Source organism: Perognathus longimembris, chromosome 6, assembly GCF_023159225.1.
Source record: "Perognathus longimembris pacificus isolate PPM17 chromosome 6, ASM2315922v1, whole genome shotgun sequence".
In the NCBI taxonomy this organism is placed as follows: Eukaryota; Metazoa; Chordata; class Mammalia; order Rodentia; family Heteromyidae; genus Perognathus; species Perognathus longimembris.
In genome coordinates, this window is record NC_063166.1 from 65,757,851 (window position 1) to 65,783,921 (window position 26,071).

Sequence of the window (26,071 nt, forward strand, 5' to 3'; positions counted from 1 at the left end):
CCTAGAGACCAATTCACCTCAGGTTGCGCTGTAATTAGTACAGGTCGCTGAAATGGCAGCCACATGCTTTCCTTCCTTTCCCCAAAAGTTGTGAGGAGGAAGTGCATACCTGAGGTTCTTGAGAAATCTTCATAGGAAGACATAAAGTCGACACAGTGGAATAGCTGCAGCCTCAAGTGTTTTGGTTAGATGCCCAAGCAGAGTCAATGAACCTCCAGATCACAGGATGAAGCAAATCTCCTCCTCCTCCAGCTAGGCTTGGGGAAAAATTGGGCCCAGGACCTCTCTTAGCTCCTGGCCACTCTCTTGCTTCATCAGGTATTATCTCTGCAGTCTGATTTTCTATGTGGTGGGGGCAGGGTCCAGGCTATGTTCCTTCTTTTATTCTTTGTGTGTGTGTGTGTGTGTGTGTGTGTGTGTGTGCTGCTCCTTAAGTCCTGAACCCAGGGCCTTGGTGCTGTCTCTGAGCTGCTTTTGCTCAAAGCTAGCTCTTTACCACTTGACCCACAGCTCTACTTCCAGCATTTGGGCAGGGGTGGGGGGGTAGTTCAGTGGAGATAAGAGTCTCAGGGACTTTCCTGCTGAGGCTGGCTTCAAACTGCAATCTTCAGATCTCTGCCTCCTGAGTGATTAGGATTACATTTGTGTGAGCCACCAGCACCTAGCCTATTTTCCCCCTTTTAAGCATTCTCTCAATATTCATTCCCTCTCGTTATAGACAGAACCCTGATTTTTACTTAGGTGTGTGTCCACCTAAAATGAAAAACGTGTTCCTAAGCCTTCCACATTGCTAAATGTGGCCCCACAACGAAATTTCAGTTTAATGGTTCATGCTTGTAGCTACTGTGAAGATCATGGTTCAAATCCAGCCAGGGCAAGAAAAAACTGAGATTATCTCCAATTATCCATCAAAAAGCTGGAAGTGGACCTGTGGTTCAAGTGGTAGAGTATTAGCCTTGAGCCCAATCCCCCCCACCCCCCCCCAGCTCTGAGTTCAAGCTTCAGGACTGGCACACACACACACACACACCACCCCATGTTGCAGTCAACGAGGTGTGAAGAGGTAAATGGCTCTGATTTCATGACCTAGAAGTTTCTCTAAGCCATGCTCTTAAAGGGAGAGATGTACTCTCTCATTCCTCCTTTCCATCTTCCCACGGTTGGATAAAATATGTAGCTGAGCAATCTTGGACGGGGCATATACCTCCAAGGATAGAGAGGCACAAGCAGCAGCAGCAGCGTGTGAGCTCCTGCCTGCGGGGGGTGGGGGAGGGGGGCGAGGGAACACCTTTCAACAGTTACATAGGAAAGGTAGTATCTTCCCTCTACCTCCGGCGACAGCTCATTTGTATCCTAACCAAAGGACAGATTGCCAAGGCCCCCTCAACCTTTGGGGAAGGGAGGAGGGCAGCAGAAAGTGCCACAGAAGTTTGAGGTGGTGTTTTAAAACCCTGACAGAGCAGAAGAGCTGTAGTTTAAATGGTAGAGCACTAGCCCTTGAGCAAAAAAAAGCTCTGAGTGGGGCTGGGGATGGGGCCTAGTGGTAAAGTGCTCGCCTCGCACTCAGGAAGCCCTGGGTTCGATTCCTCAGCACCACATATATAGAAAAATGCCGGAAATGGGCACCGTGGCCCAAGTGGCAGAGACTGGCAAAAAAAAAAAAAAAAAAGGAAGCAAAACAACCACCAGAGAGGAGCAAGTGCAGGGAGAAGCACGAAGCCCACGTCTGGCCTCGGAGGTCCCATCCAGGATCCCAGCCTCCATCAGGAAGTCAAAGCCCGACAACCCGCCCTCCGCAGCACAGCTGCATCCGGGGACCCGGAGCGTCCCGACTTCCGGCCCTCCCTGGAGGCAGCCGGGACTTCCGGGACGTGCGCGCCGGTTGGGGGCGAGCACGCAGGGCAGGGCGTGCGGGGGCGCGCGCGTGCGCAGGCGCCGCGCGGAGGGAGGAGGCAGAGCCGTGGAGTCGCCGCCAGGTTCGCTCTTGGTCACTCTCGCCGGCCCGGTCTCGCCGCCTGCACCGCATCCGCCGCCGCCGCCGCCGCTGCCGCCGCCGCCATGGGAGTGCAGGTGGAGACCATCTCCTCCGGAGACGGTGAGTAGACGCCCGCGGCCCCCGGCCTCCCTGCATCCTCTCACCCGCTTACGGTGCCGTCTGTCTGTCTCCCCAGGGCGCACCTTCCCGAAGCGCGGCCAGACCTGCGTGGTGCACTACACCGGTGAGTCGTGCGGACCCGCGGGGTCGGGGGTGAGGGTCGGGCATGGCGCCCCCCGCCTCTTGCCCTTGGGTGATCGGCTGCTGAGGCCTGGGGGAGCCCGGGGCGTGGCGGCGGCGAGGCCCGCGTGGCTGGAGGCCGAGGCCTGGGCCACGCCCGGAGGGGGGCCGCCTGGGGCCTGGCGGAGCCTGGTTGGTGTGAGCGCGGCGGCGGCTAGGTGTGGTCTCACACATGCTCGTCCCGATCTGTGCCCCGGGTGCTTTTTGTCATACCCACTGCCAGGATGGGGAAACTGAGGCTAGAAGAGACAAATCGTCTGGGAATGGACAGAAACCTACTGGGGGTAGGGGTGGGGGGAGGATCTGGACTACTTCTGGGTCCCGATTGACACTGCCTCCCTCTGGGCTCAGCCCTTCACTGGCGATTGGTAGGGCGAGGCAACTCTGCTTTACCACCCCCCCCCCCACCCCACCTCCCGAACTCTCTCAAGAGTTCCACCTCGTGCTGGATAGGAAGCGACCCACTTCCGAAGTCTACTGGGACTGCACCTGGCCTTGGCGGGCATAGATGACCTCGGTCTTCTTCCAGAACCACTCAGCAATCCAGGCCTCGCTTACAGCGATGGCCCAGGGTGGACCAGAAGCGGCACGTGCCACCGAGCACCCCTATGCCTCCTGGGAGGGGAACTTTTCCTCATCTAAATGTCAAAGATAAGAACACTGGAGGCCCTGGGAGGAAGGATGCACATAGTGGTTAAACCAAAGAAAATCTTAAGATTCCCCCCACCCCGCTCCAAAACTTAATTATCAAGACTGTATATTCTTAGGATCATCTTTTACTCCATGCCCTTACAAGGCCCTCCTGGGTTGTATGCCTTGGCGTGAGGGGGAGGGCGTTGAGCTGGCTGTGATTCCTTAGCTGTGGACTGATGGCTCCAGGAAAGGGGGGGGGGGGGCATGTTGCTGCCACAGTTGTTATTAATAACTTCCCTCCCCCTCCTTCCCCTTCTTCCCCATCCCACCCTTTCCTCTGTTACCCCCTCCCCCTCCTTCCTCTGTTTCTTCTGCTCTCCACCCTTCCTCCACCTCCTCCTCCTGGGCAGTTCTGGCCAGACTGCTTGGGGACAACCCCTTCCCTTCTCTCCCTCATCTCAGGAGACTCTCTCTTTTGAGAGAAGTGACTTACATTGGAAGGGGGGGGGGCTGAGAAGCTGCTAACACACCTTCCCTCCCCAAAGCCTTTTTATTCTTCTTGCTCCTCTCCTTGGGTTGAAATGGGGGCTGAGATGGAAGGAGTTTAGGAGCAGCACCTTTAAATGCTGTCAGAGGAGGCAGGATATGGAAACTGCCTTTGGAAGGAACCGTCTTGAACAAAGGGGGAGAGTGGTTTGGGTGTTTAGCCAGCAGTCACTGTAGGACCACAGTCACCCCCTGAGTCTGGGACCCCATAGGGAGAAAAGCTCACCAGTTTGGCTGTTTATTTGATCAGGGGATTGAGACAATGGCCTTTGATTTGCAGCACTTGGGTGAGTGTCCGCACCTCTTTGTAAGTAGCCACATGAGGGGGCTGGCTACACACCTGCCCCACTCCTCTAATACTGCCCCTCTTGCTTGGCTCACTGTCAGTGATGCTGCGCGGAAGGCTGGACACCATTGTGTGGGTAGAAACACATTTCCCCACATGGCTTGGTGAAAAGGCCTCACACAGCATGTCTGGAGCCTTTTCCTAGAAGAACAGATGGTCGTGGGACCCAGAACACCATCAAGGCTCCCAGTGCCTCTTCAAGTCTGTGTTTTCCTCGCGGGTGGCACCCACCCACACGTTCCCAGAACAGCAGGACCCTGGCATCCATTAGGACAAAAGGCTTCTTTTTTTATTTCATTTTGATAAGCCTTACAAAGACGTCTTAGTGGGAAGCCAGCTTTGCCTCATGCTTTCAGAATAGGCTGTTCTGCTAGCGGGCCTGGCAGCTTTGTTCCCATGAGGCTTTTGCCCCCAGCCTCCCAGGAAGAACCTGTTTGAGACCTGTGGGGGAGAGAGGAGAAGTAGGCTCTGTGAGATTTCATCTGTAGCAGTTAAGGCTTTTAAGTCCCTGGGAACAGAACCCATCTTGAGCGAGCAAGATCAGATGGGAAGGTTATCATAAGATTGGGGGAGGGGAGGCTATAAAGGCAGAAAGCCCATAGGTTCCAAGAAGCCAGGGAGACTGATGGATACCTCTACTTCTCATCTCAGGTTTCTTTCCCTGTGGCCTCAGTAGTCCTGTTAGAGATTTGTGTTTTTCTGCTCTCCCAACTAGAGAATAGTAGAAATTCCCTTTGTAGCCACCCCTGCCCAGATTTTTTTTTTTGAGGGTGGGGAGGCTGCACTTGACTATTTTGCTCAGATCACTCTTATTTCTGAGAGTCAGGAGCTGGACTGGCTTGGGTTTGTGTCAGGTGTGACCCCTAGTGCTGGTTTAGGGGTGGATCCAAAGAAAGAGCAATGGAAATAATAAGGTGACTGGAGTGTCTTCCCCTCCACTCTCCCCCCCCAACATAGCCACTAGAGGATAGTGCAGTTTAACTTTTATCCCAAGGATATTTAAATGCCACTAGTGGCTTCCATTGGAAGCCTTGATGTCATTCTCAAGGCTCCTTTGAGCAGGGCTGCAGAGAAAGGCCTTCACCCCCTCCTTGTGGTGCCAGAGGGAAAATGAAAACTTCACTGACTACAGCTAGGCAGCTCCTAGGACTGTGACAGGCACTGATAGAGGTGGGAGGGAAGAGGTGGGAAGTAACCTGCCAATTAAGCGCCTTGAGGATTGAGTCAGTTCCCACGGCCCCTCCCTGCCTCCAGTAGCTTGTCATCTCTACTGTTGAGCTTGTTCTGACACACCACGAGGTTCATGTCCCTTTTACTCAACATCAGCAGGCCGCATGCCTGCCATTGTGAGAGCAACCTCAAGTGGATTGGAGGAATTTTTTTTTTTATCCTCTTAAAAAGCAGTTGGACATCTTGTCCTTGGGAATCAGGCTTAAGTCATCCGTAGCCTCTTGCCTTCTGACAGGAAAGCCAAGAGTCCCTCAGCCTCATCTCTGCAAAGAGCCACCTGCTGGCCTGCTTTCAGAGCAGGTGTGGCCACTGTGCAGCAGTCCCCCAGCCCTCTTGCTTTTCCTTAGCCTCCTCTGCCCCCCTGTCCCCTAGCAGCTGTTTCTTAGTAAGTGACCTTGTATCTGGAGGGTGGTATTGGGGCAAACTGAATGGTGCTGTGTGGGTGGGCTATGACAGGACAACCTTCCAGGGAGGGGGCTTAGCCCATGAGAGGAGAAGGCACGCCAGGTAATAAGAGATGCTTGGGGCCAGGAATGTGGCTTAGTGGGTAGAGTGCTTGTCTAGCATGCATGAAGCCCTGGGTTCAATTCCTCAGTTACCACATAAACAGAAAAGGCCAGAGGTGGCGCTGTGGCTCAAGTGGTAGAGTGCTAGTCTTGATCAAAAGAAGCTCAGGGATAATTCCCAGGCCCTGAGTTCAAACCCCAGGATTGGCCAAAGAGAGAGAGGGAGGAGGGGTGGGGTGGGGCTGGGGAGAAAGTAAAGCTAGAAGGGGGATCCGCTTCTAATGAGAGGGGTGGGAAAAGGACTGTCACAAGTGATGTCTTATCACTCACTCAGAAGGAAGTTGGACACTGCTGTGTGGCTCTTGGAGGAAGAGGATTTGTGTAAGGCCCTCAACCTGAAGTAGATTGTGTAAGGCAAATGTGGTGGGCAGTGAGAGATGGTAGAGCCTGGTGGTTGAACAAGAATACAGACTTTTCAGGTGGAAGCTGCTAGGAAGCCCTCAAAGAGGGTGCAAAGGCTCTTGGCTGGGTTCACATCCATTAGCACAGCAGAGCTGTGGCCTGGACAGTAGAGCCCCCTCAACAGGTCCAAGCCTACATGGGTTTACGATGGATGGGACTACTTCCCATGGCACATGTGGAGAAACAGGCATCCAGAAAAGAGACAGAGCAGAGTGAGGCTGCATCTGTGGACCTGGCCCCCCAGGTTGTGTTGGTAGCAAAAGCTATAGCTATTCCCTTATGTTTGGGGCCAAGGGAGGTGGTTTGTAGGGCTGGGGTTGGCCAAGGCCAGCGTGGCGGGGTAGGAATCAGTCCTGTTTCTCCTCAGATCACTTCAGCACACTGCTGTGTGGGTATAGTGCAGATACTATGTTCCTCTGGGAAAAGTACCAGCATCCTCCTCTTCCACCAGAAAGAGAGGGAGGCTCCCTTGTCTTAAATGAACCAAAGGCCCAAAGCACTCTGCATGTGTGCAGCTGCTGGGAAGGGTTTCAGAGAAACAAAAAGGAGACCGGAACAAATGCTGATGTGCTACCTTCTAAATTCCACATTGTGGATATCGTGTCCTTCATGCCGTTCTGCTACTCGCATTATACACATTCCTGTAATCTGGTTTATAACCATCCTGACATCTCACTCCAGAAGACTTGGCCTCACCTTTGTAAAGGAGGGCATTCCCTTCATCTTCCTTCATTCCTTACATCCAGAACAGTTCAATAGGGTCTAAAACCAGACTTGAAGCTACCCTAATTGTAGTTTTTCTTTTTCTTTTTAATCATTATTTTTATTCATACATCAGTTATACAAGGAGAGTTTCTTTGTGATATTTCAGTACATATGTACAACATATCCTCATTGTCACTTTCTTTTATCCTCTGGTTCCAAAGTTGGGGGGGGGGGGCTGGTGTATGTGTGCTGGTCCTGGGGCTTGAACTCAGGGCTTGGGTGCCTGTCCTGACCATTTTTACTCAAGGCCAGTGCTCTACCACTTGAGCCACAGTTCCACTTCTGGCTTTTTGGTGATTAATTGGAGAAGAGAGTCTCATGGACTTGCTTGCCTACGCTGGCTTTGCCTTGGTCCTCAGATCTCAGCCTCCTGATTAGGATTACAAGTGTGAACCACCAGCTACTGGCTTACACAGACTTTTTGGGGGGAGGAGCAGTCCTGGGGCTTGAACTCAGGGCCTGGGCACAGTCCCTGAGCTTTCTTTGTTCAAGGCTAGCACTCTACCACTTGAGCCACAGCACCACTTCTGGCTTTTTCTGTGTATGTGGTACTGAGGAATGGAACCCAGGGCTTCATGCATGCTAGGCAAGCATTCTACCACTAAGCCACATACCCAGCGCACTACACAGACTTTTTTTTTTTTTTTTGCCAGTCCTGGGCCTTGGACTCAGGGCCTGAGCACTGTCCCTGGCTTCTTCCCGCTCAAGGCTAGCACTCTGCCACTTGAGCCACAGCACCGCTTCTGGCCGTTTTCTGCATATGTGGTGCTGGGGAATCGAACCTAGGGCCTCATGTATCCGAGGCAGGCACTCTTGCCACTAGGCTATATCCCCAGCCCCAGACTTTTTAACTTGAACTTTTTAGGGGTCAAAGCTGGTTTTTATGAAAGCTAGTGGAGTTGCTATGTTAGCGATCTCGAAATGGTGCTTGCCTTGGAATTTTCCTTCCTGTCCCAAGAGTTCCAGTCCCCTTGGCCAGTGATGGTTTTCATGAGCACACGGAGCCTTTTTTCCAGGGGTAGGAGCCTCCACACTGTCCCTATTACCTACTGCATGGCAGGCTGTTTTTTAGTCTTATATCACAGCTTACATGACACCTCTGGCCCTTGGCTAATGTGATTCCTTACACATGTACACACGCATAACACTAATTCTCCCAACAAGAGAATTAGAGTCACAGCCACGCTGTGTGTAGTTATATGGCCTTTGTCCCACCAGGCTGCAGTTCCCAGAGGCCAGAACCCACTCGTGCTGTCCCTTGGAGTCACCCCATGCTTGGTGTGGCTGAACAGTGTGGCTTCATGGGTGTTCGGTGACTGGGAATGAGAGGGAGGAAGCCCACTTTTCTGTCTTGGTGGTACAATATTTATACCTTGTGGGTTAGAATGGGAAAAAGTGTTTGCACCTCTTTGGACTTGGCTTAGTCCCTTCATGTTAGAAGGTTGTGTCCACTTGTGTCTCTTGTACCACCGTGCACAGCTCAGCACACCAAAGCCAGCCCTCCGTGGCATTTAGGAGATGGAGCCCCACTTTGCCTCCTGGGATGTAGTCAGTTAGAAGAAGGGACCTTGCGTGGAAATAAAGGTAAAGAAGCTGATTCATGGGCAGAGATGTGCATTAGCCAGTAGTACTGGGGAAGGAAGGGACAGGGAAAAGTGAGACCTAGATCAGCAAAGACCTCACTCAGTGAGAAAGGAACCGTTAGGCAGAGACATGAGGAATGCTAAGTGAATGTGGATTCACTTGACTGTTAACACCAGAACATTTTAGTCAGTGCCACCACAAGTGCAAAGGTTCTGGGGTGGGAATTTTCCTGGTGGGAATGCAGAACTTAAGGAAGCCATGTTCTGGGGTGGAGAAGTCTTGAGTAATTCAGTGAGGTTGAAGAAATGGTGATGGTGAAGGAAGCCGAGTGAAAACTCTTGAAAGGCATCATAGGCCGCTTTAAGAACTTCTTTTTTGAGTGATACCTGAAGGGTTTTATCCAACAGAAATCCAGTCTGATTTGTATTTTAAGAGTATCTAATTGGGGGCTGGGGATATGGCCTAGTGGCAAGAGTGCCTGTCTCGGATACACGAGGCCCTAGGTTCGATTCCCCAGCACCACATATACAGAAAACGGCCAGAAGCGGTGCTGTGGCTCAAGTGGCAGAGTGCTAGCCTTGAGCGGGAAGAAGCCAGGGACAGTGCTCAGGCCCTGAGTCCAAGGCCCAGGACTGGCAAAAAAAAAAAAAAAAAAAGAGTATCTAATTGGGCATGAGTGGCTCCCGCATATAATCCCAGTACTCAGGAAACTAAATTCTTGCGGGAATAGAAAGTTTAAGGTCAGCCTGAACTACTTTGTTTCAAAGAAGAAAAGAAAGAAAAAGAACTGGGAGTGAGGGGGGATATTGTTCAAAAAGAAATACACTCTTTACCTGATGTATGTAGCTGTAACCCCTTTGTACATCACCTTTATAATAACAATAAAGAGAAGCCAGTCTCTGGTGGCTCATGTGATTAACCCTAGCTAAACTTGGGGTTCTGAGACCTACAGGACCAAAGTTTGATGCCACTCTGGACAGAAAAGTTGGCCAGATTCCACCTTTAAAATGACCAGCAAAAAAAGCAGAACTGGAAGAGTGACTCAAGTGGTAAGAGTCCCAGCCTAACAATCACAAGGCCGTGAGTTCAAGTCCCAGTACCTCTATGAAGAATGAATGGATGTTTGGCTGCGGGAGGATGAGGGCTGAAGCAGAGATTGGAGGAGGGGAATAATGCTCTGGAGCAGAGGAACATACCTTAAACCATCAGGCTCTACCTGCCTGTGCATTTCCAGCAGCTAGCTACTGTTGTGACACAATGTAGCGGTCTTCTATTAGGATTGAGTGGGAAGTTGAAAGACTTGCCTACAAAGTGTGCATTCCCATCTGTAATTCTTTGTGTTGCTGTTGGGATCTTGCTGGGTTTTGCCTTGGAAAGTAGGCTTTGGGTCATAGCATCTGAAGGGAGTTAGCTATCTGCCGGTAGGAAATGTGCTCACAGTCCTTGCAAACTCCAGAAAACGGTGGTGAGGGGGAAGCTGGGCCCTTAGAGCTTTGGCCACACCATGGCGGAAGGGCCTCAGCCCCAGTTCAGGAAGGTTACACTAGAATGGACTTGGAGAAGCTCAGAAATGGAACAAAAACGTAACTTTCAGGCTGAGATCTGAGGATCGCAGTTGAAAGCCAGCCGGGGCAGGAAAGTCCATAAGACTCTTATCTCCACTTAACCACCAGAAAACTGGAAGTGGTGCTGTGGCTCAAGTAGTAGAGTGGCAGCCTGGAGCTGAAGAGCTCAGGGACACTGCTCAGGCCGACTTCAAACCCCATGACTAACACCCCACCCCCACCCCCAAAGATGCCTTTTACCTGCCTAAGGGCAAAATCTTTTCCCTCATTATGATTGGACAAGTACACGTGACTTCTTTATGCAGAAGCCATTGCTAAAGGCCACCTCACCTCCTTTCCTTCCAGTGTGTTGGGGAGGTGGCGTTGCACTTACTCTTTGAGTTGACCTTTGGGATTCGCCTCATCTGTGAAGATTTGGTATTTGGATGACTTCTCACTAAAAAGCATGCCATGATCTCACTCCCTCCAGTGGTCATCCGTGAGCATACTTGGGTGACTCGCCCGTATTGCATCATTCCAACCAGTCGGCTCAGACCGCTTCTGGTCACACTCATAATTCTTGATTTACATGCTGTTTATTTACTTCATCTGGACACAATGAGCATAACCACTGTGACCGGATTGGGAAACACATGCAGCTGACTGCCCCCTTGGGTGAATGTAAAACTCAATGTGGGACTGGAAGGGGTGGAGCTTTCTGCACAGCCCTGGGCTGGGGCATGCAGGCTGTGAGCTGGCATGTGAGGTTCTAGAAAAAAGTTAGGCAAAAGGTGGTTCCAAGAGCTTGTGTATCTGACAAGTAAAGGGATCAGCCCTGGCCTTGGGCAGAGCATCCATTTGGGAAGCGCTGAGTGACTTCAAATGCAAATCTGCAGGCTCTGGCTCTTTGTTTTGGCTCTACCCCACTTACCAGTTGCCCTAGTTGTACTCTGGAAATTAAACTGTGTTGAAAGTGGAATTCCCCTCTCAACTGCAAATGATAGGGAAGTTGGGAAGTTTAGGGGATTTGGGATGTTTTATTGTTATGTTTGATTTAGGCTTCAGTTTTTGCTTTTTAAATCGTTAATAAAACCTTCCATCTGGGCACTGGTGGGTCACACCTGAAATCCTAGCTACTCTGGAGGCTGAGATCTGAGGATCTTGGTTCTAAGCCAGGCAGGGCAGGAAAGTCCACAAGACTTATCTCTAATAATCGACTCAGAAAAAGCCTGAAGTGGCATTGTGTGTGGCTCAAGTGGTAGAGCGCTAACCTTGAGCAAAAAGAAGCTCAGGGACAGCGCCCAAGCCCCAGAGTTCAAGCCCCAGGACCATTTCTTGTTCTGTGTAAAATGTGTCTGCGAAGCAGGCTAGTGAGCAGCTGCACACTGAGTTGTGACTTGTGCTGTTTCTACAAGCGCTGAAGCCACGAAGTTCCAACTGTTGCCTTTGCCTACCCTCCTGTGACCAGCAGAAGTGTGCGTTGGACTCCCTTCCATCAAGCAGAGCACACTGGAAATGACTTGCATTTCTGTTGGGTTATTAATGAAATAGTAACCCCATATTCAGGGTGAACCCGAGGCCTAGTTCTGGGCCTCAGCCACTGCTTCTGTTGGCTGGGACCAAGTGCCAGGCACAGCCAGGCTGGGATTCATCTGTCTGCGCAGTATCAGCTGCCCCGCCTTGGCCTTCTGCAGATTCCTTCTGAATCAGAACCTGCTCAAAAGCTGCTGTGAAAGCCAGCAGGAGGAAGGCCTGGGTTCCACCCCAGCCCTGAAAACAAACAAATTCAAAAGCCTTACACCAATGACAGAAGGATGCAAGCTGTGGTGGGAGAGACTGGCTCTTCCCCACGCCCTCTTTTATTTTAAGCTTTGTTGCTCCCTCTCCAGTGATTTGAGTTCTGGTTCTTCTCCCATGACCAGCTAGAGTCTGAAAGGAGACGCAGGCCTGGGTGACCTCAGCTCTACATGTTTGACAGTCTGACGCCTTTATCTGGAGACCCCTACACGTTCACATTTTCCCCCTGATAAATAACGTAAAGGTGCTGAGAGGGAAGATGACCATTCTGGGATTCCTCCTCAGCTGTTTGGTTTTTGGGTTTTTTTTTTTTTTTACCATATAGGGAAGAAGGTCTAAATATGGAAGCCTTCTGCTTGTCCTGCTGATTCTTAAAAATCCTGCAAGTGAAGCTGGTCCCCAAATGCTCCCGAGTGCCTGGGGTTGGTTCAATGACGTGCCTCGGGGACATGGTGCCGAGTGCAGACCTTCGAGCCAGGACTGCACATGTGCAGTGCGGGGGACAAGCCCTTGCGGGGAGGAGCCTATGGATCATGAGGCCTAGCTTGTGCACGGTGGGGAGGCTGGGACCGGGATCCAGAGAGAAAAAGCTGGTAAGGCCTTCCGCTAAGCTGGGCAAAGGCCTGAAGAATGCCAGCTGTCATGTGGGGACCGTAGCCTCAGTTGCCTCCTCCCTGCCACACATACTTTGTCTAGGAAATGATGGTACTGACTTGGCAGGTGGTTTCATGGCTCAAGGGCTCCGGTTCTGGCACAGCCATGTCCAGCGTTAAAATTGGAGCAGCTGCAGGGGCTTGACCTGCTGCCCGCCTGCCTGCTCCCTCCCTGCTAGAGGAAGCTCCTTTCATTCATGGCCTGGAGGTGCAGGGCCCGAGCAGATAGAGGTTTCAGTTAATGTCCCTACATTTTAGAGTTCGCTTGAGGCACAGTTGACATCCGGCAGACTGTACCGACGTAAAGTGTACAGCTTTATAACTTTCTTTGTATGTGCCAGTCCTGGGGTTTGAACTTAGGGTCTTATACTTTCAGCTTTTTCATTCCTGGCTGGCGCTCTACCACTTGAGCAACATCACCAGTCTAGGGTTTTGCTTTTGCTTTTTTATCTTGTTTTGTTGGTTAATTAGAGATGGGGTATTGTGGACTTCTGCCCAGGTTGGATCAAACCACAGTTCTTAGATCTCAGCCTCTGAGTAGTTAGGATGACAGGCATGAGCCTCTGGCCCCTGGCCAGTTTGTAACTTTCATTATATTTCTTTCTTTCCCTTTGAGATACCCATCTCTTGTTTTCTCCTAGCCCCCTTACATGTGCTTTTCTGTCCTCAAAAAATCAGTTTACATTTCTAAAGTTCCAGGTAAATGGAATTGTACAGTATGCGCTCCTTTTGTCTGGCTTCTTTTACTCCATGTAATTACTTTGATACTCCTCCGTCTTCCATATAGCAATATGTTGTTTTTTTGTCTCCCCTCTCCTCTCTTTTATTGCTGAGTAATTTTCTCTGTATGAATATACTTAACCATTCTCCAGCTGGTAGATGTTCAGGTTGGTTCCTAGTTTGGGGCTTTTCTAGCTAAACCTGCTTTGCAAATTTGTGCACAAGCCTTTGTGTGGGCAAATTCTCTGGGATAAATACCTAGGAGTGGAATGGAGTGGACGTAGGGGAGGTGTGTGTTTAAACTACCAGGCTGTTCTTCAGAGGAGCTTCTGTAACCATCGCCAGTGGTGGAGGATTCCTGTGCCTTCATCCCCCATACCTGATGAGGTCTGTCTTCTCAGTTTGATGGGTTCTGATGAATAGTGACAATGCCGGATGTGTGTGTGTGTGCCAGTACTGGGTCTTGAACTCTGGGTCTAGATATTGTCCCTGAGCTTTTTCACTTTCACTTAAGGCCTAAGCTGGCTTCGAACTTTGATCCTTAAATTTCAGCCTCCTGAGTAGCTCAGATTGCAGGCATTGAGCCACTGGCACCCAACTTTGTTGATTAAGATGGTGTCTTTTTTGTTGTTGCTGTTGTTCCATTCCTGGGGCTTGAACTCAGGACCCTGGTCTCTGTCCCTGAGCTTTGCTAAAAGCTAGCACTCTGCCATTTGAGCCACAGCTCCACTTCTGGCTTATGTTTTTCTCCTGGTAGTTAATTGGAGGTAGTCTCATGGGCTTTCCTGCCCAGGCTGGCTTTGAATCGCAGTGCTTAGATCTCCTGAGTAGCTAGGATTACAGGTGTGAGCCACTAGCGCCCGAACTAGGTAGGGCTTGCTTCTTATTGGGGCCTAGACCATAATCTACATATTTCAGGCTTTGCACAGATGCTGGGACTATAGGCATGTGTCACCATGTTTGGCTTCCCTCTGCTGAGATGGAGTCTTGCTGACTTTTCCAGTTGGGCTGGCCTTCAGCTGTGATGCTCTTGAACATACCATTTATGGTACACTCCACTGCAATTGACTGAAAATCATGTCAAAGCCAGACAGAGCTTTTTGTAAAAAAGGATGTAAAGTTTTCTTTTTTTTTTTTAAGCAGTTTCAAGTTCTCAACAAAATGGAAAAAAAAGGCAAAATGATTTCTCATTTCTCAAATACCTACCAGTCTTCAACATGCATAGTGACTGGCCCACAAAATAATCACCTAGAGTTCATACACAGAGTCCCTATGATAGGATTCACTCCTGGTACATATCCTGGTACATCACACAAATGTGTGATGGTCTCTACTGCTGTAGAAACATGAAAGTCATTTATGCTACCTGAAAATCCCACTGCTTCACACTCCCAGTCCTGGCAACCACCAGTCTTTTTGCTATTTCCATAGTTTGGAGATTGTGGAAACCAAGTCCTGAGGGAGATAGTTGGGAAGTGTTTCACTGAGGTAACTACCTGTGGTGTTCCTGATGTCTAGTGGTTACAAGGTTGCTGTAGCTCCAGACCTCACGTCATCATACAACATTCAACAAGAAGTAGAGGTAGGGCTTTTCTGGAACCCTAGGAGATGTTCACAGTAGGTGAAATAGCCTAAGCTAAGTAGGTCCTGCTGCCCAAACGGACCTGTATGCCCACCTACACCAGCCCTGGTATAAGGAAAGGCTTAGACCATCTCTGATTCATTTTCTAGGTGGGAAAGGAAATCAGAAAGAGGAACGGGGGGCCGTGGATCAGGACTGTGCTGCAGCCTTGGTGCTGGCTGCCCCTCTGGGTGCATCTTGCTGGGTTTTGCCCTGCCAGGCTGCAGTCAGTCTCAGAGACCACACTTTTGTCCTGGGTCTCAACTCAAGGTCTGCTGGGAAGAGCTTGGGCCCGCAAGAGGCTATTTCTGGTTATCGGCCTCCTTCATGGTTCATTGTCCCCACGAAGCTAAATAAAGCTCCCGCCCAGCCCCACTGGCACTGGTGTGGCGTTAGGTGGGTTCCAGAGCCCAGGCACTGGTAGCCTCCTGTCCGTTAGCAGCCGTCTCAGGAGGTGTCTGCGTAGGGAAGGGATCCTGCGAATCATGTCCTCCTCCCGCCTCTGCACGTGGGAAGTGGAGCTCAGAGGGGGCTGGTGTGCGTGGAGAGCTGGGTGCCTAGGCCAGGACGGAGCCTCTCAGGTCCTGCCGGCTCCAGGCCTTGTGTCACATGGGGGGCAGATCTCCCCCTAATGTCTCCCTCTTGCCCTCAGCTGGGACGCCAGGACATGTGGCTCCTCTCGGGCGGCCCTGCCTCCGTTTCCTGCAGGTCTGCAGGTCTGGCCGCTGTGGCGAAGCTTTCGTCTATGCTTCCCTGTCCTTGCACATTGATGTGGAGTGCTGCGGTTCTCTCGGGGTCCCCTCCTCCCTGAGCACAAAGAGTTGACCCTGGGGGGGGGGATGCCCCCCTCGACTGCCAGGAAAGTCCGGATTGTGTCCGCTCGGATCAGCATCAGCCGTCCCCCATGGCGTGGGGCCGCAGGGACCTCCGAGTCGGGTTGCTATCTGCATGGAGGAGCCAGAGCGCTGATAACGCCTGTGACGAGGAAGTGGCAGATGTCTGCCACAGATGTCTTTTCCTCCCTCCTCTTGGCACTCACCCCATGGGTCTCCATCCCTGGACAATACCCTCCCCCCTTTGTTGGCGGCCACTGTTCCGGTCTGCCTGGCTCCTGGGAGAGCGTCCAGGAGAAAAGGACGCGGTGTTTAGATTTCTAGTCTGGCTTTACCCCTTTGTCAGGTTCTGTCACTTCTCTGTGTCTGAAGTGGGGGTGGTGCTGCGGGGAGGGTGGGGTGGGCACCCCTCCGAGCGGGTTCTCGTGGACTTTGTGCTGCCTGTGTGCTCTCACCTGTGGTTACGCTTCTCCTTTTCCGGGAGGATCGTGAGAACTCTGGAGTCGGCCTGTGTCCAGGTTCCTGAATGCTAGGAGAGCCTTGGCGCCAGAAAGCTGGGAGACCTGGTGTCTGCCTTTCCCCTCCCCCGCCCCTCCAGTCGGGGGCTGGTGCTCATGCGTACCCCTGAGCACCAGTCACCCCACCTGGAGAGGAGCTAGCAGGGGCTCGCAGCCGTCGGGCAGTAGGGGCAGAGAGGTTAGAGGAGCAGTGTGCATACAACAGTGCCTGTGACAGATGCTAGCCGGTGGGGGGAATCGGCAAATACTGTTTGCTGCACTGCGAGTTCCTGTGCAGGCAGAGGGCCCACAATCACAGTCGCCTTGAGAGGCGATGTCTTTGTGATGACTTAACTGCTGGGCTCAGAGCAGAGCCCCCTGGACTTGGGGGGCGGGCTGGGGGAGGGCTCTGCCACAGCCTGGCCTCCCGCCCCTCGCCGGGCCCTCGTTAACGTCTGGGATGGGCCCTGCACACGCTCTGACTTGCCTCGTGCCATTTCTCCTGTTGCTCATGTTACCACTGCCCTTTTTCACAGGGATGCTGGAAGATGGAAAGAAATTTGATTCCTCTCGGGACAGAAACAAGCCCTTTAAGTTTGTGCTAGGCAAGCAGGAAGTGATCCGAGGCTGGGAAGAAGGGGTGGCCCAGGTACGCTGCTCTCATTGTTTCATTTCCTGGTGTCTTCACTTTACCTTACTGTAAAGGGTAGCATGCTCACCTGGCTAAAGGAAAGTATGAAGTATAAGGTAAAGTATAAAGTCTCCTCATCCTGGCCTGTCTACCCGATAACCCGACACATGCCTGTTGGTTGTTTTGTAGTTTCTGTGTGCATCCACCCTGCTTCTTCCCTGCCTTCACCCATGCGCAACGTTGTTCCGCACATTGCTTTTCTCTCCTTACTCTCTGTGCCAGGGTCCAGCTGCACAGTAGCCCCTTGGTGGGTGATGATTGGTCACACCGGAATCATTTCAAATGTCTTAAAGTAGACAGCACAGCCGTCTGTGCATGTTGGGATCAGGCAGGTCTGGAAAGCGGCTAGTGGCCCAAAGGCCACACGCAGCCATCATCTCTTGGCAACTCTCGCCAAGTTGCCATTCCTGGGAATCAGGTCTCAACCAGCACCAGCAGGTGGGCTGTGAAGGACACCCCCCCCCCCCAAACTCCTCCAGTGGCCTTTGCGGCTTGACTGGCACTGAGATGGTAGGAAATGCTCTCTCATGTTGCTTTTGTGTGTGTCTTCTTGACAACATGTAGCAGACACCTTCAGAGATTGGACAAAGGTCATTTTGTTTGTCTCCAGTGTTTCCTGCCCTCTTCCTTCGGGATTTGTGGAAACAACTCTTACTATGCCAGCACTGCAGAACTCCCAAGAGACAGTAGGGTGCCCAGGCTTGCCAACTTGTGGTTGGACTCTGTCCTTCAGGGAGGCTAGGAATTTTTCCTTGGCTTTAGCCAGGTAAAGAAATGTTTATAGTAGGCTGAACCTAGGGAGGCTTTATAATTATATCTGTGGTGTATAATTAGTCTCCTTTTTTTCTTTCTTCCCTCTCTTCCTCTGTGTGTGTGCATGTGTGTACACCAGTACTGGAGCTTGAACTCAGGGCCTTATACTCTTGGCTTTCTTGCTTGCAGCTGGCACTCTGCCACTTTAGCCATGCTACCAGCTCAGCATTTTACTGGTTAGTTGGAAATGGAGTCCTTCAGGCTTTTCTGCCTGGACTGGCTTAGAACCACAATCCTCGTATCTCAGCCTCCAGAGTAGCCAGGATAATGTGCATGAGCCATTTGGTGTCTGGCTAAAAAGGAAGATTTCCATGGATCTCTTTTCCAGAGTGCACGATGTATCTCCAAATACAGTGTCGTTTCCAAATTTGTTAGGCCTTTCCCCTTCCCAGGTTGCGCAAAGTTGTGGGTTGGCAGTACAAGGATGAGACCCTGTGTGGTTTTCTTCCCTTGGGAAACCCTTCCAGCCATGCTGTTTCCCCCATCTCCTGTGATCTGGCCATCCCCGTCTCCCATGCCAACCATTGCACAGTGCAGCCTGTGACTATCCCAGCCCTGGAACAGTGGCATGGGTTTTAAGGCCCAGGTGCCATAGGTGCCGTTGAGCAGTATTGTCATCAGCCTACTTTATGTCCCCAGCTTGGCGAGGCTTAAGAGGCTTGGCTTCAGTGTTACAGCTCCATCACTGGCAAGAAATACTATGTAGCACATCTTTAAATTCTCCTCCTAAAATTAAAGTCCCCTTCATGTATTTCATGGTTAGTTTGGGTTTGACATGTATTCCTGTGTGGAACCCTGCTACAAGTCGTGTCTGGCAACTGCCTTTCTTCATCCAGTATCATCACCTGGGCATCTTCCTATGCAGGCGTGCTAAACCATTCCCTTGTCACAGACATTCAGATTATTAGCAGAATGTTCTAGAAGGACAATTGCTGAATCAACAGAGATAATTGTTTCACATTTCATTAGATAAAACCATAAGCTTGTTTGTCTAGCTGAGTGTGTGTGTGTGTGTGTGCGTGCGTGTGTATGTGTGTGCGCGTGCGTGCACGCGTGCTCATGCGCACCAGTCCTGGCGTTTGGTCTCAGGGCCTGATCACAGTCCTTGAGCTTTTTTGCTCTACTGTTTTACTTAGCCACAGCTCCACTTTTGGCTTTTTTTGGTGCTTAGAAATAAGAGTCTAATAGGGTTTTCTGCCCAGGCAGTCTTCAAACTGTGATCCTCAGATCTCGGCCTCCTGAGTAGTTTGCCAGTAGTGAGCCAGTAGTGCTCAGGAAGCCATAACCTTTTGCCTGTACTCACCACCTTGGTCCAGCATGTCCCAACTTCTGAGGGGAGCTGTGGGAAGAATGGGTTCTGAGCTGCATTAGAAGCTGCATTTCACTCTTGCCTTCCTCATCAGAGAACCAGGAATACACATGTGCTGTCTAAAAGGAGAAATAGGGGCTGGGAATGTGGCTTAGTGGTAGAGTGCTTGCCTAGTGTGCATGAAGCCCTGGGTTTGATTCCTCAGCACCACATACACAGAAAATGTCAGAAGTGGCACTGTGGCTCAAGTGGTAGAGTGCTTGCCTTGAACAAAAGGAAGCCAGAAACAGTGCTCAGGCCCTGAGTCCCAAGCCCCTAGGACTGCAAAAAAAATGACGGCGGGGTGGGGGGGGGGGACTGGGAATGTGGTTTAGCAGTAGAGTGCTTGCCTAGCATTCATGGAGCCCTGGGTTTGATTCCTCGGCACCATATATATAGAAAAAGCAGGACGTGGCACTGTGGCTCAGGGGTAGAGTGCTAGCCTTGAGCAAAAAGAAGCCAGGGACAGTGCCCAGGCCCTGAGTTCAAGCCCCAGGACTGGCAAAAAACAAAAAAAAACCCAAAATAAGATGATGTCATTTGCAGAGCATTGGTAGGACCTAAAACAAATCATGCTAAGTAGGGTAATTCAAACTCAGAGGGACATATGAAGCATGTTTTCTCATATTTGAAAGCTAGATCTGAAGTGTAATTGGACATGATAGAACCTCTACAGAACTGTGGGCATTCACACACAGACTAAAGGAGGATACACTTAGGGAAGGAATGAAGGTGTAGTCTCTCTGAACATTTAAAATACCACTTATTGAAATGAATTCCAGGAAATGGAAAGATGGGTTTTATTTTTGTTGTTGCCGGTCCTAGAGCTTGAACTCAAGGCCTATGTGCTGTCTCTGAGCTTCTTTTCGCTCAAGGCTATTCTTTTTCTGAGTAGTTTATTGGAGATGAGTCTCACCGACTTTCCTGCCTGGGCTGGCTTCGAACCACCATCCTCATATCTCAGCCTCCTGAGCAGCTAGGGTTTCAGGCATAACTGGCACACTAACCATGGTGGGTTTTTTTTAATGTTTATTTTTTATGCAGTGGTTTTTGCTGTGTATGTGTGTGTGTGTGCGCACGTGCGTGCAGAAAGAGGGGAACACAAAAAGGAAAGGGGAGAAGGAACCAATGCAGTCATGCTGTTCTGTATCTGTGGAAAATGAGCTATGAAAAGGGGCAGGAATGGGAGGGGAGAGCTGGGGGGAGGGCAAAGGAAGAGGTGACATTGTCCTGAAAATTAAATACACACATTACCTGAAGTATGAAATGGTAACCCCACCTCTGAATAACATCATTCTATATATATTATTATATTAATAATAAAATTATATTAAGAAAAACAAACGTTTGTGTGTACACAGTGGTACACCTGCTTCTGTCATAACTTTAGTGTGCTGTAGAAGCACTGAAAAATACCCCAAATACTACTTTATCCATGTGTTTTCTGTAAGCCAAAGATTTGATCCAAGTCCATTGAGCCCTCTGTCTTCAGAGTTCCCACGTGCATAGGTTGAGCCGGCCACAGGTTGAAACTGTTTGGGGAGAGAGAAGTTGCATCTGTGCTGTGGGCCCAGAGCACACGGAGGCCAGGCTAATCATGGCAGGGTGTCCACGCTTCAGGTGACTTCAGCCTTAGACTGTTTCTCTTGGCAGAGTAATGTAAACTTAAATGGGGAAAGATAGTTAACATTTCATACTAAGCTTTAAAAGGAAACTTGCTAGCGTTACTATATACCTTGAAGCAAAGACTGATCATGAAAGGTCAGAGACACTCGCATCCACACATGAAGAAACAAAGACTATACGGAGGGTGGATTGGGGCGTGTGCACACACTGTATGTAAGAGCCTTGAGCATCTGCAGGTTTTCATAGCCTTGGGATCGTGGAACCCATCTTGGTGGATCCCCGTGCTGGACCCCTGACCTCTGACCCTCTGCCTGCTGTCCATCAGTAAGACCTGGGTAGAAAGCAGAGTCAGTCAGCAGTCTTTAATGCTATTGGGAGCTGGGAGGCTGTCTGATGTTCTGGTGGCGGCAGCGGCAGCTGCAGACACTACTGTGGCTAGTCACTACCGCCCTGCCCTGCCCTGCCCAGAGAACACGCACGTCGCCATCTCCAGTTCTGCTTCCACAGGGAGCCGAAGTGAGCCTGGCTGAGCTTCTTCCTTCCTCTCTTCACAGATGAGTGTGGGTCAGAGAGCCAAGCTCACTATCTCTCCAGACTATGCATATGGAGCCACCGGGCACCCTGGCATCATCCCACCAAACGCCACTCTGATCTTTGATGTGGAGCTTCTAAGACTGGAATGACAGAAATGGCCTCCTCCCTTAGCTCCCTGTTCGTGGGTAAGGAAACGATGCTGGAAGACCTTACTTTTGCTCCTCCTGTCACCCACATTTGTGAGTGGCACAGGACTTCCTCGTTCTTCCCTTACTGAGTCTCCCTCTCCCCTCCCCCACCCCCCATTGGTAATGATCAAATTAAAAATACCTGAATGTAAAGATGGCCACCTTAAGGGAAGGTTGGCATGTCTTTTGTTTTGTTTTGCCAGTCCTGGGCCTTGGACTCAGGGCCTGAGCACTGTCCCTGGCTTGTTTTCACTTGAGCCACAGCGTCACTTGTGGCTGTTTTCTATATATGTGGTGCTGGGGAATCGAACCCTGGGCTTCATGTATACGAGGCAAGCACTCTTGCCACTAGGCCATATTCCCAGCCCAGGTTGGCATGTCTTGAAGGAACTTGTGGGATGGCAGCTGTTTATGAAGTGTTTTTATATGTAGCTTATTAACTAAACTGAGGAGGTCTGGAACCACAGGCCATGTTTCTAAAAGCATTATTGGCTTTGCTCTGCCTCGTTTCTAGAAACTAGTCAGCATCCCTGACACAAGCACTATGTCCAGCTTGTTTGGCTCTCATCCATACAGTTTGCAGTCACTGCCTGTGAAATGAGCTCTCCGGGAACAAGTGCAGGACCCCAGACCCACCTGTTAGTGAGCAGAGTGGGAGCTGAGGTCCCAGGATACTCAGAGGTGGAAAGGATGTGCTTGGATCAGACAGCCCTGGGAAGGGACCTGGGTCTGCCCTCCTGTGCAGCAGATGGGCACCCGGCTTAGGGAGGAGGACCCTCAAGGGCATGTCTAGGCAGTGCTAAGGACCAGCGCTATTTCCTGAACTCACTGTGTACCCTCTTTTCATGACACTAGACTCTGTATCTCACTGGCACCCTTTTCACAAAGGTACTAGAATTCTAAACATGTGAATGCCATTTTCCTTGTCCAGATTTGGTCCAGACCTTCCAGTTCGCACCCTTTTAGCCGCTCCATCCAGGAGGGCACAGCCAGGGGCTGGGAGGGGATCCTTCCATTTGAAAGCTTGTCTTGCTGGGGGCTTCTTGGAGAGGCGAATTCAATATCAGCAGCATTCCCTCGCAGCAGTCTGGACCCCCGTTGTAAGCACACAGCCAGGCCCACCCAGCTTTCACAATGCTGGCTTGTTTGTCCTTCCCACCAGGAAGAAAGCCCCATCACCACAGCTCCTCGGTATTCCCTGTGGTCTGTGCCTGGCCCAGAGGCCCTGCCTGCTCCCTTGAGACGGGAGTCATCTGGACATAAATGCTGTTTAGGGAACAGACTTTCTCTAAACTGGTTATGCTGGAGGCTGGGGAAGGAAAGGTCAGTGGCTGTAAGTAACAGTGACACCACAGCCAGAGAACATCTCATGCTGCTTGTTTTAAAGGTCTCAAAAGCCAGAGGGCATCCTACAGAGCAGGAGATCTGAATGAGTGCCGGAGACAGGTTTCCAAGTCTATCCTCCAGGACAAATTACCAGTTCAGGGCTGTGGCCTTCAGGCTGGGCGACACATCTGGGAAGCTTTTCAAGCCAACCCTGAGGCAGGGCTAATGGGGAAGTGGATGGAGAGCAGTATGGGGGACCGCCTCCTTCTGTCCTCAGCATGCTAAACCTAACCTGAGGTTAACAACAAAAGAGCAAAAGGAACAACGGGAGCCCACTGAACAGAAGGACATGCACCTGGGAGTCCAGCTGAAGCCCATCTGGCGGTCCAGCTGGAAGGAAGGTGGCTTGGTCCAGAAAGACCTCTCAGCCATGGGAGTGAGGCTTGGCAGGGCAGATGGCCTTGTCTCTATCCTCTCGAAGAGCACGGAGTCGCTGGCACTCACAGTTTGGTCTTCTGTCCCAGCAGATTTGCCATGGAAGGATCTGGTGCCTCCAGACGCTGCACACGAGGCCATCCGGAGCTCCTGACGCCCACTACTCTGAACATCTGCCCCGACCGAACGTGTTCTGTCACTCGGCTTTGCTTCTGACACCTCTACTTCCTCTCTTCCTCCTCGTATGTGTGTGTGTACCTGAACCATATGCCATGAACCTCGTATTTTGTTTCCATTTTGGGGGGTGAAGATTCAGTTTCAGTCTCTTGGGTCTAGGTTTCCAATTAAGCATCTTGTCAAGTATTAACAGCACAAGTGATGGGTTAACTTTAGACTAGGAATTGGTGTTGGGGTGGGGGTTGCAAGAACCTTTATTTTATTTTTTTGGATGAAATTTTTATCTATTATATATTGAATCATTCTTGCTGCTGCGCTGCAAAGCCATAGCAGATTTGAGACGCTGTGGAGGGCTGACTTGTTCTCCAATGTGCGAGGTCCTTCTGTTCAATTGAAAACCCTGCCCAGAACGGAAGGGGGTACGTGGGAGCAGCCTCTGTGAGCCCCTCCGCCGCCTCTGAAACCTGCGGTCGCTCACTGCGATGCTGGGCGCTCCAGGGATCTGTCCCCGGCTGCCAGGGACCTCTGAAACCTTAGTGACCTGACTTGATTTCTTTTTTTTTTTTTTCATCCTGTGGTTTTTCTAATGAATTTTCAAGACTTTTGTAATCTCAGAACTATCAAGCTCCACTTCCTAAATTTTAAGAACTTTAATTGAAAGTTTAAATTGAAGGTGCTGTTTGTAGACTTACCACCCAATGAAAGCCCAGCAATCATGACAAATCCTTGAGTGTTCCCTGAGAAAATGATGCTGGTCATCGCAGCTTCAGCATCTCCTGGGTTTTGATGCTCGGCTCTCGGCTCCTAGCAGTGTCCCGGCCTTCCCTTCCCTGGCCCCTCTCGCCCTTTGCTGTCTGGTGTAGTGATCTGGTGAGAGAAATCGTCGCTTTGTTCCACTTCCCCACCCCGCACCACACATGAGTTTTATTATTGCAATAAAAGTGCTTTATGCTGGCTTTTCTCAGCAAGTCGTCATGGTGGTTCCTTAGGGGGCAGGGGTTGGTGGGGGACAGTAGGACAGAGTCTCCAAGGGTGTGTACTTGGCTGAGTAGCAGCCAGGGTCCCCTGGGGGCCACTGGGTTGGAGAGTCAGTCTGGGAGAGTCGGGATCCCTGCCCATCCCCGGCTCCGGGTTGAGCGCTGAGCTGGGCTTTTCCGTAGCACAGCCAGATGGTACTTGCTAGGCAGCAGCACTTTGGTCTTCGACTCCGCTTCCAGAACAGTGAGGGATGTATTTATTATAAAATGCGCAGTCTGTGAAGGGTCTTACACCAGCGCCACTTTCCCATTTCCCATGTTCACTGGCTAGAATGAATCTGGAGAGCAAGATCTTGAGACAGGCAGACCATAACCAGGCTCTCTTAATAAAGGAGCAAGGGCCTAGCCAGAAATGGTTTGATGGCTTTACTGCATTTTGCCCACCCACCCACACTCCTTTTATTTGTTGTAGGGCTTGAACTCTGCCTCGGTGCTGTCCCTGAGCTCTACCACTTGACCCACAGCACACTTCCAGTTTTCAGAGTCTCAGGGACTTTCCTGCCAGGCTGGCTTTGAACTGCAATCCTCAGATCTCAGCCTCCTGAGTAGCTAGGCTTATAGGTGTGAGCCACCAGTGCCCAAATGCATTTTGCATTTCTTTCCCTTTTTTTTTTTGCTTTTGAAGAACATGGTGGTTCCATTCATAGTCCTGGGTTTCAGGGAAACATTTGTAATTCCACTTACATCTGCCATTGCTTAGACACCATATTGCCATATTTTGAGTTTTTCCTTTTGTTAGATGGACCTAGGGTAGGAGTGGAGACCCTAGTGGTCAGACTGACGAGAATTTTAAAATGCCTTCCAGCTGTAATAGGTTAATTATTTGAAATGGATGGTTTAAATAATAGCCCCCCCACCCACCCACCTACTAGTGAAAACTAATGAAAGTTGGTTTCCTATCGGCCCCCATGTGGAAATGGCAAGCCACAGAAAACGCTCCCTCTTTCCTCTTCTGAAAGGTTCCCAAACTGCTCATTGCCCTTCGCAGCTGATCAAGGATGGATGGCTCAAAGTCCTTAGCCAGTTAGTCTCTCCCTGGCTTCCACGAATACCTAATGGAAGGTTTGCCAAAGCAGCACTTCATGTTTCCGTATGCCTGTTCTTGCGCACCTTTGAACCTGCTCATGATAGTGGGTTATAGAAGGGTTTCCCTCACCTCAAGTTTGTGAACAAATAGGTTTTGTTAGTTTGATCCTGGGTTCCAGAAGTAGATTGTGACACAAATGGTAAAGTGCCAGCCTTGAGCTAAAAAAGTCAAGCAGAGTGCAAGGCCCTGAGTTCAAGCCTCAGAAATGGCTCCCTCCACACCCCCAAAACAAAACAAAAAACATGGGAGGGCACCAGTGGTTCAAAGCCTGGGCAGGAAAGTCCATGAGACTCAGGTCTAATTATCCACCCCCAAAACTAAAGTGGAGTTGTGGCCCAGAGTGGTTAGAGCACTTGAACAAACAAGCTCTAGGATAGCGTCCACACCCTGAGTTCAAGCCCCAGGACTGACAAAAAATATAAAGACTAAGGGAGTACTGGATGTGGTAGAGCACCAGCTGTGAGCAAGCGGTCCAACCCCAGCAATGATAGAGTAAAAGACGTGTGAGTACACGCATAGGTGCATGTAGGTACATGTGTACATGTACATACTTGAAAGTACAGCATAGGTCTAAAGCCAGGCTGCCGGGGTTCAAATCTTTTTCACTATTTGCCTTGATCATTTAAACTCCTTTCATCTGTAAGATGGAGGCGATGAGGCCTTTGCGATAGTCTCTGAGGGACTGGGAATGTGGCTTAGTGGTAGAGTGCTTGCCTAGCATGCATGAAGCCCTAGGTTCAATTCCTCAGCAGAAAAAGCCAGAAGTGGCGCTGTGGCTCAAGTGGTAGAGTGCTAGC

At 50.6% G+C, this 26,071-nt stretch overlaps 1 protein-coding gene and 1 long non-coding RNA gene across 3 annotated transcripts in view; one reads left to right on the forward strand and one right to left on the reverse strand.

Moving 5' to 3' along the window:
- Positions 1-15,072, reverse strand: part of LOC125353333 — a 25,365-nt gene extending 10,293 nt beyond the window's left edge. The window contains exons 1-2 of the long non-coding RNA XR_007211310.1: positions 15,059-15,072; positions 7,798-7,802 (exon numbers count right to left, since the gene is read on the reverse strand). This is a non-coding gene — a long non-coding RNA (uncharacterized LOC125353333). The remainder of the gene's footprint in view (positions 1-7,797; positions 7,803-15,058) is intronic.
- On the forward strand, positions 1,931-24,114 carry Fkbp1a (FKBP prolyl isomerase 1A). 2 transcript variants are annotated; one of them, XM_048348933.1, is made up of 5 exons: positions 1,931-2,095; positions 2,172-2,219; positions 16,549-16,661; positions 21,045-21,209; positions 23,063-24,114. In XM_048348933.1, the coding sequence occupies exons 1-4, from the start codon at positions 2,059-2,061 to the stop codon at positions 21,171-21,173; spliced, it is 327 nt and encodes a 108-aa protein (XP_048204890.1). In that variant the 5' UTR covers positions 1,931-2,058; the 3' UTR covers positions 21,174-21,209; positions 23,063-24,114. The 2 variants fall into 2 exon arrangements, with proteins under 2 accessions (XP_048204890.1, XP_048204891.1); XM_048348934.1 differs by having other exon boundaries at positions 23,066-24,114.
- Positions 24,115-26,071: the final 1,957 nt, after the last annotated feature.

Bases quoted from the DNA above. Each gene is read 5' to 3' on its own strand.
- Fkbp1a (XM_048348933.1), top strand. From the start codon at position 2,059: ATGGGAGTGCAGGTGGAGACCATCTCCTCCGGAGACG. The intron at 2,220-16,548 runs GTGAGTCGTGCG...CCTTTTTCACAG, and splicing joins CTGCGTGGTGCACTACACCG to GGATGCTGGAAGATGGAAAG. The intron at 16,662-21,044 runs GTACGCTGCTCT...CTCTCTTCACAG, and splicing joins GGGAAGAAGGGGTGGCCCAG to ATGAGTGTGGGTCAGAGAGC.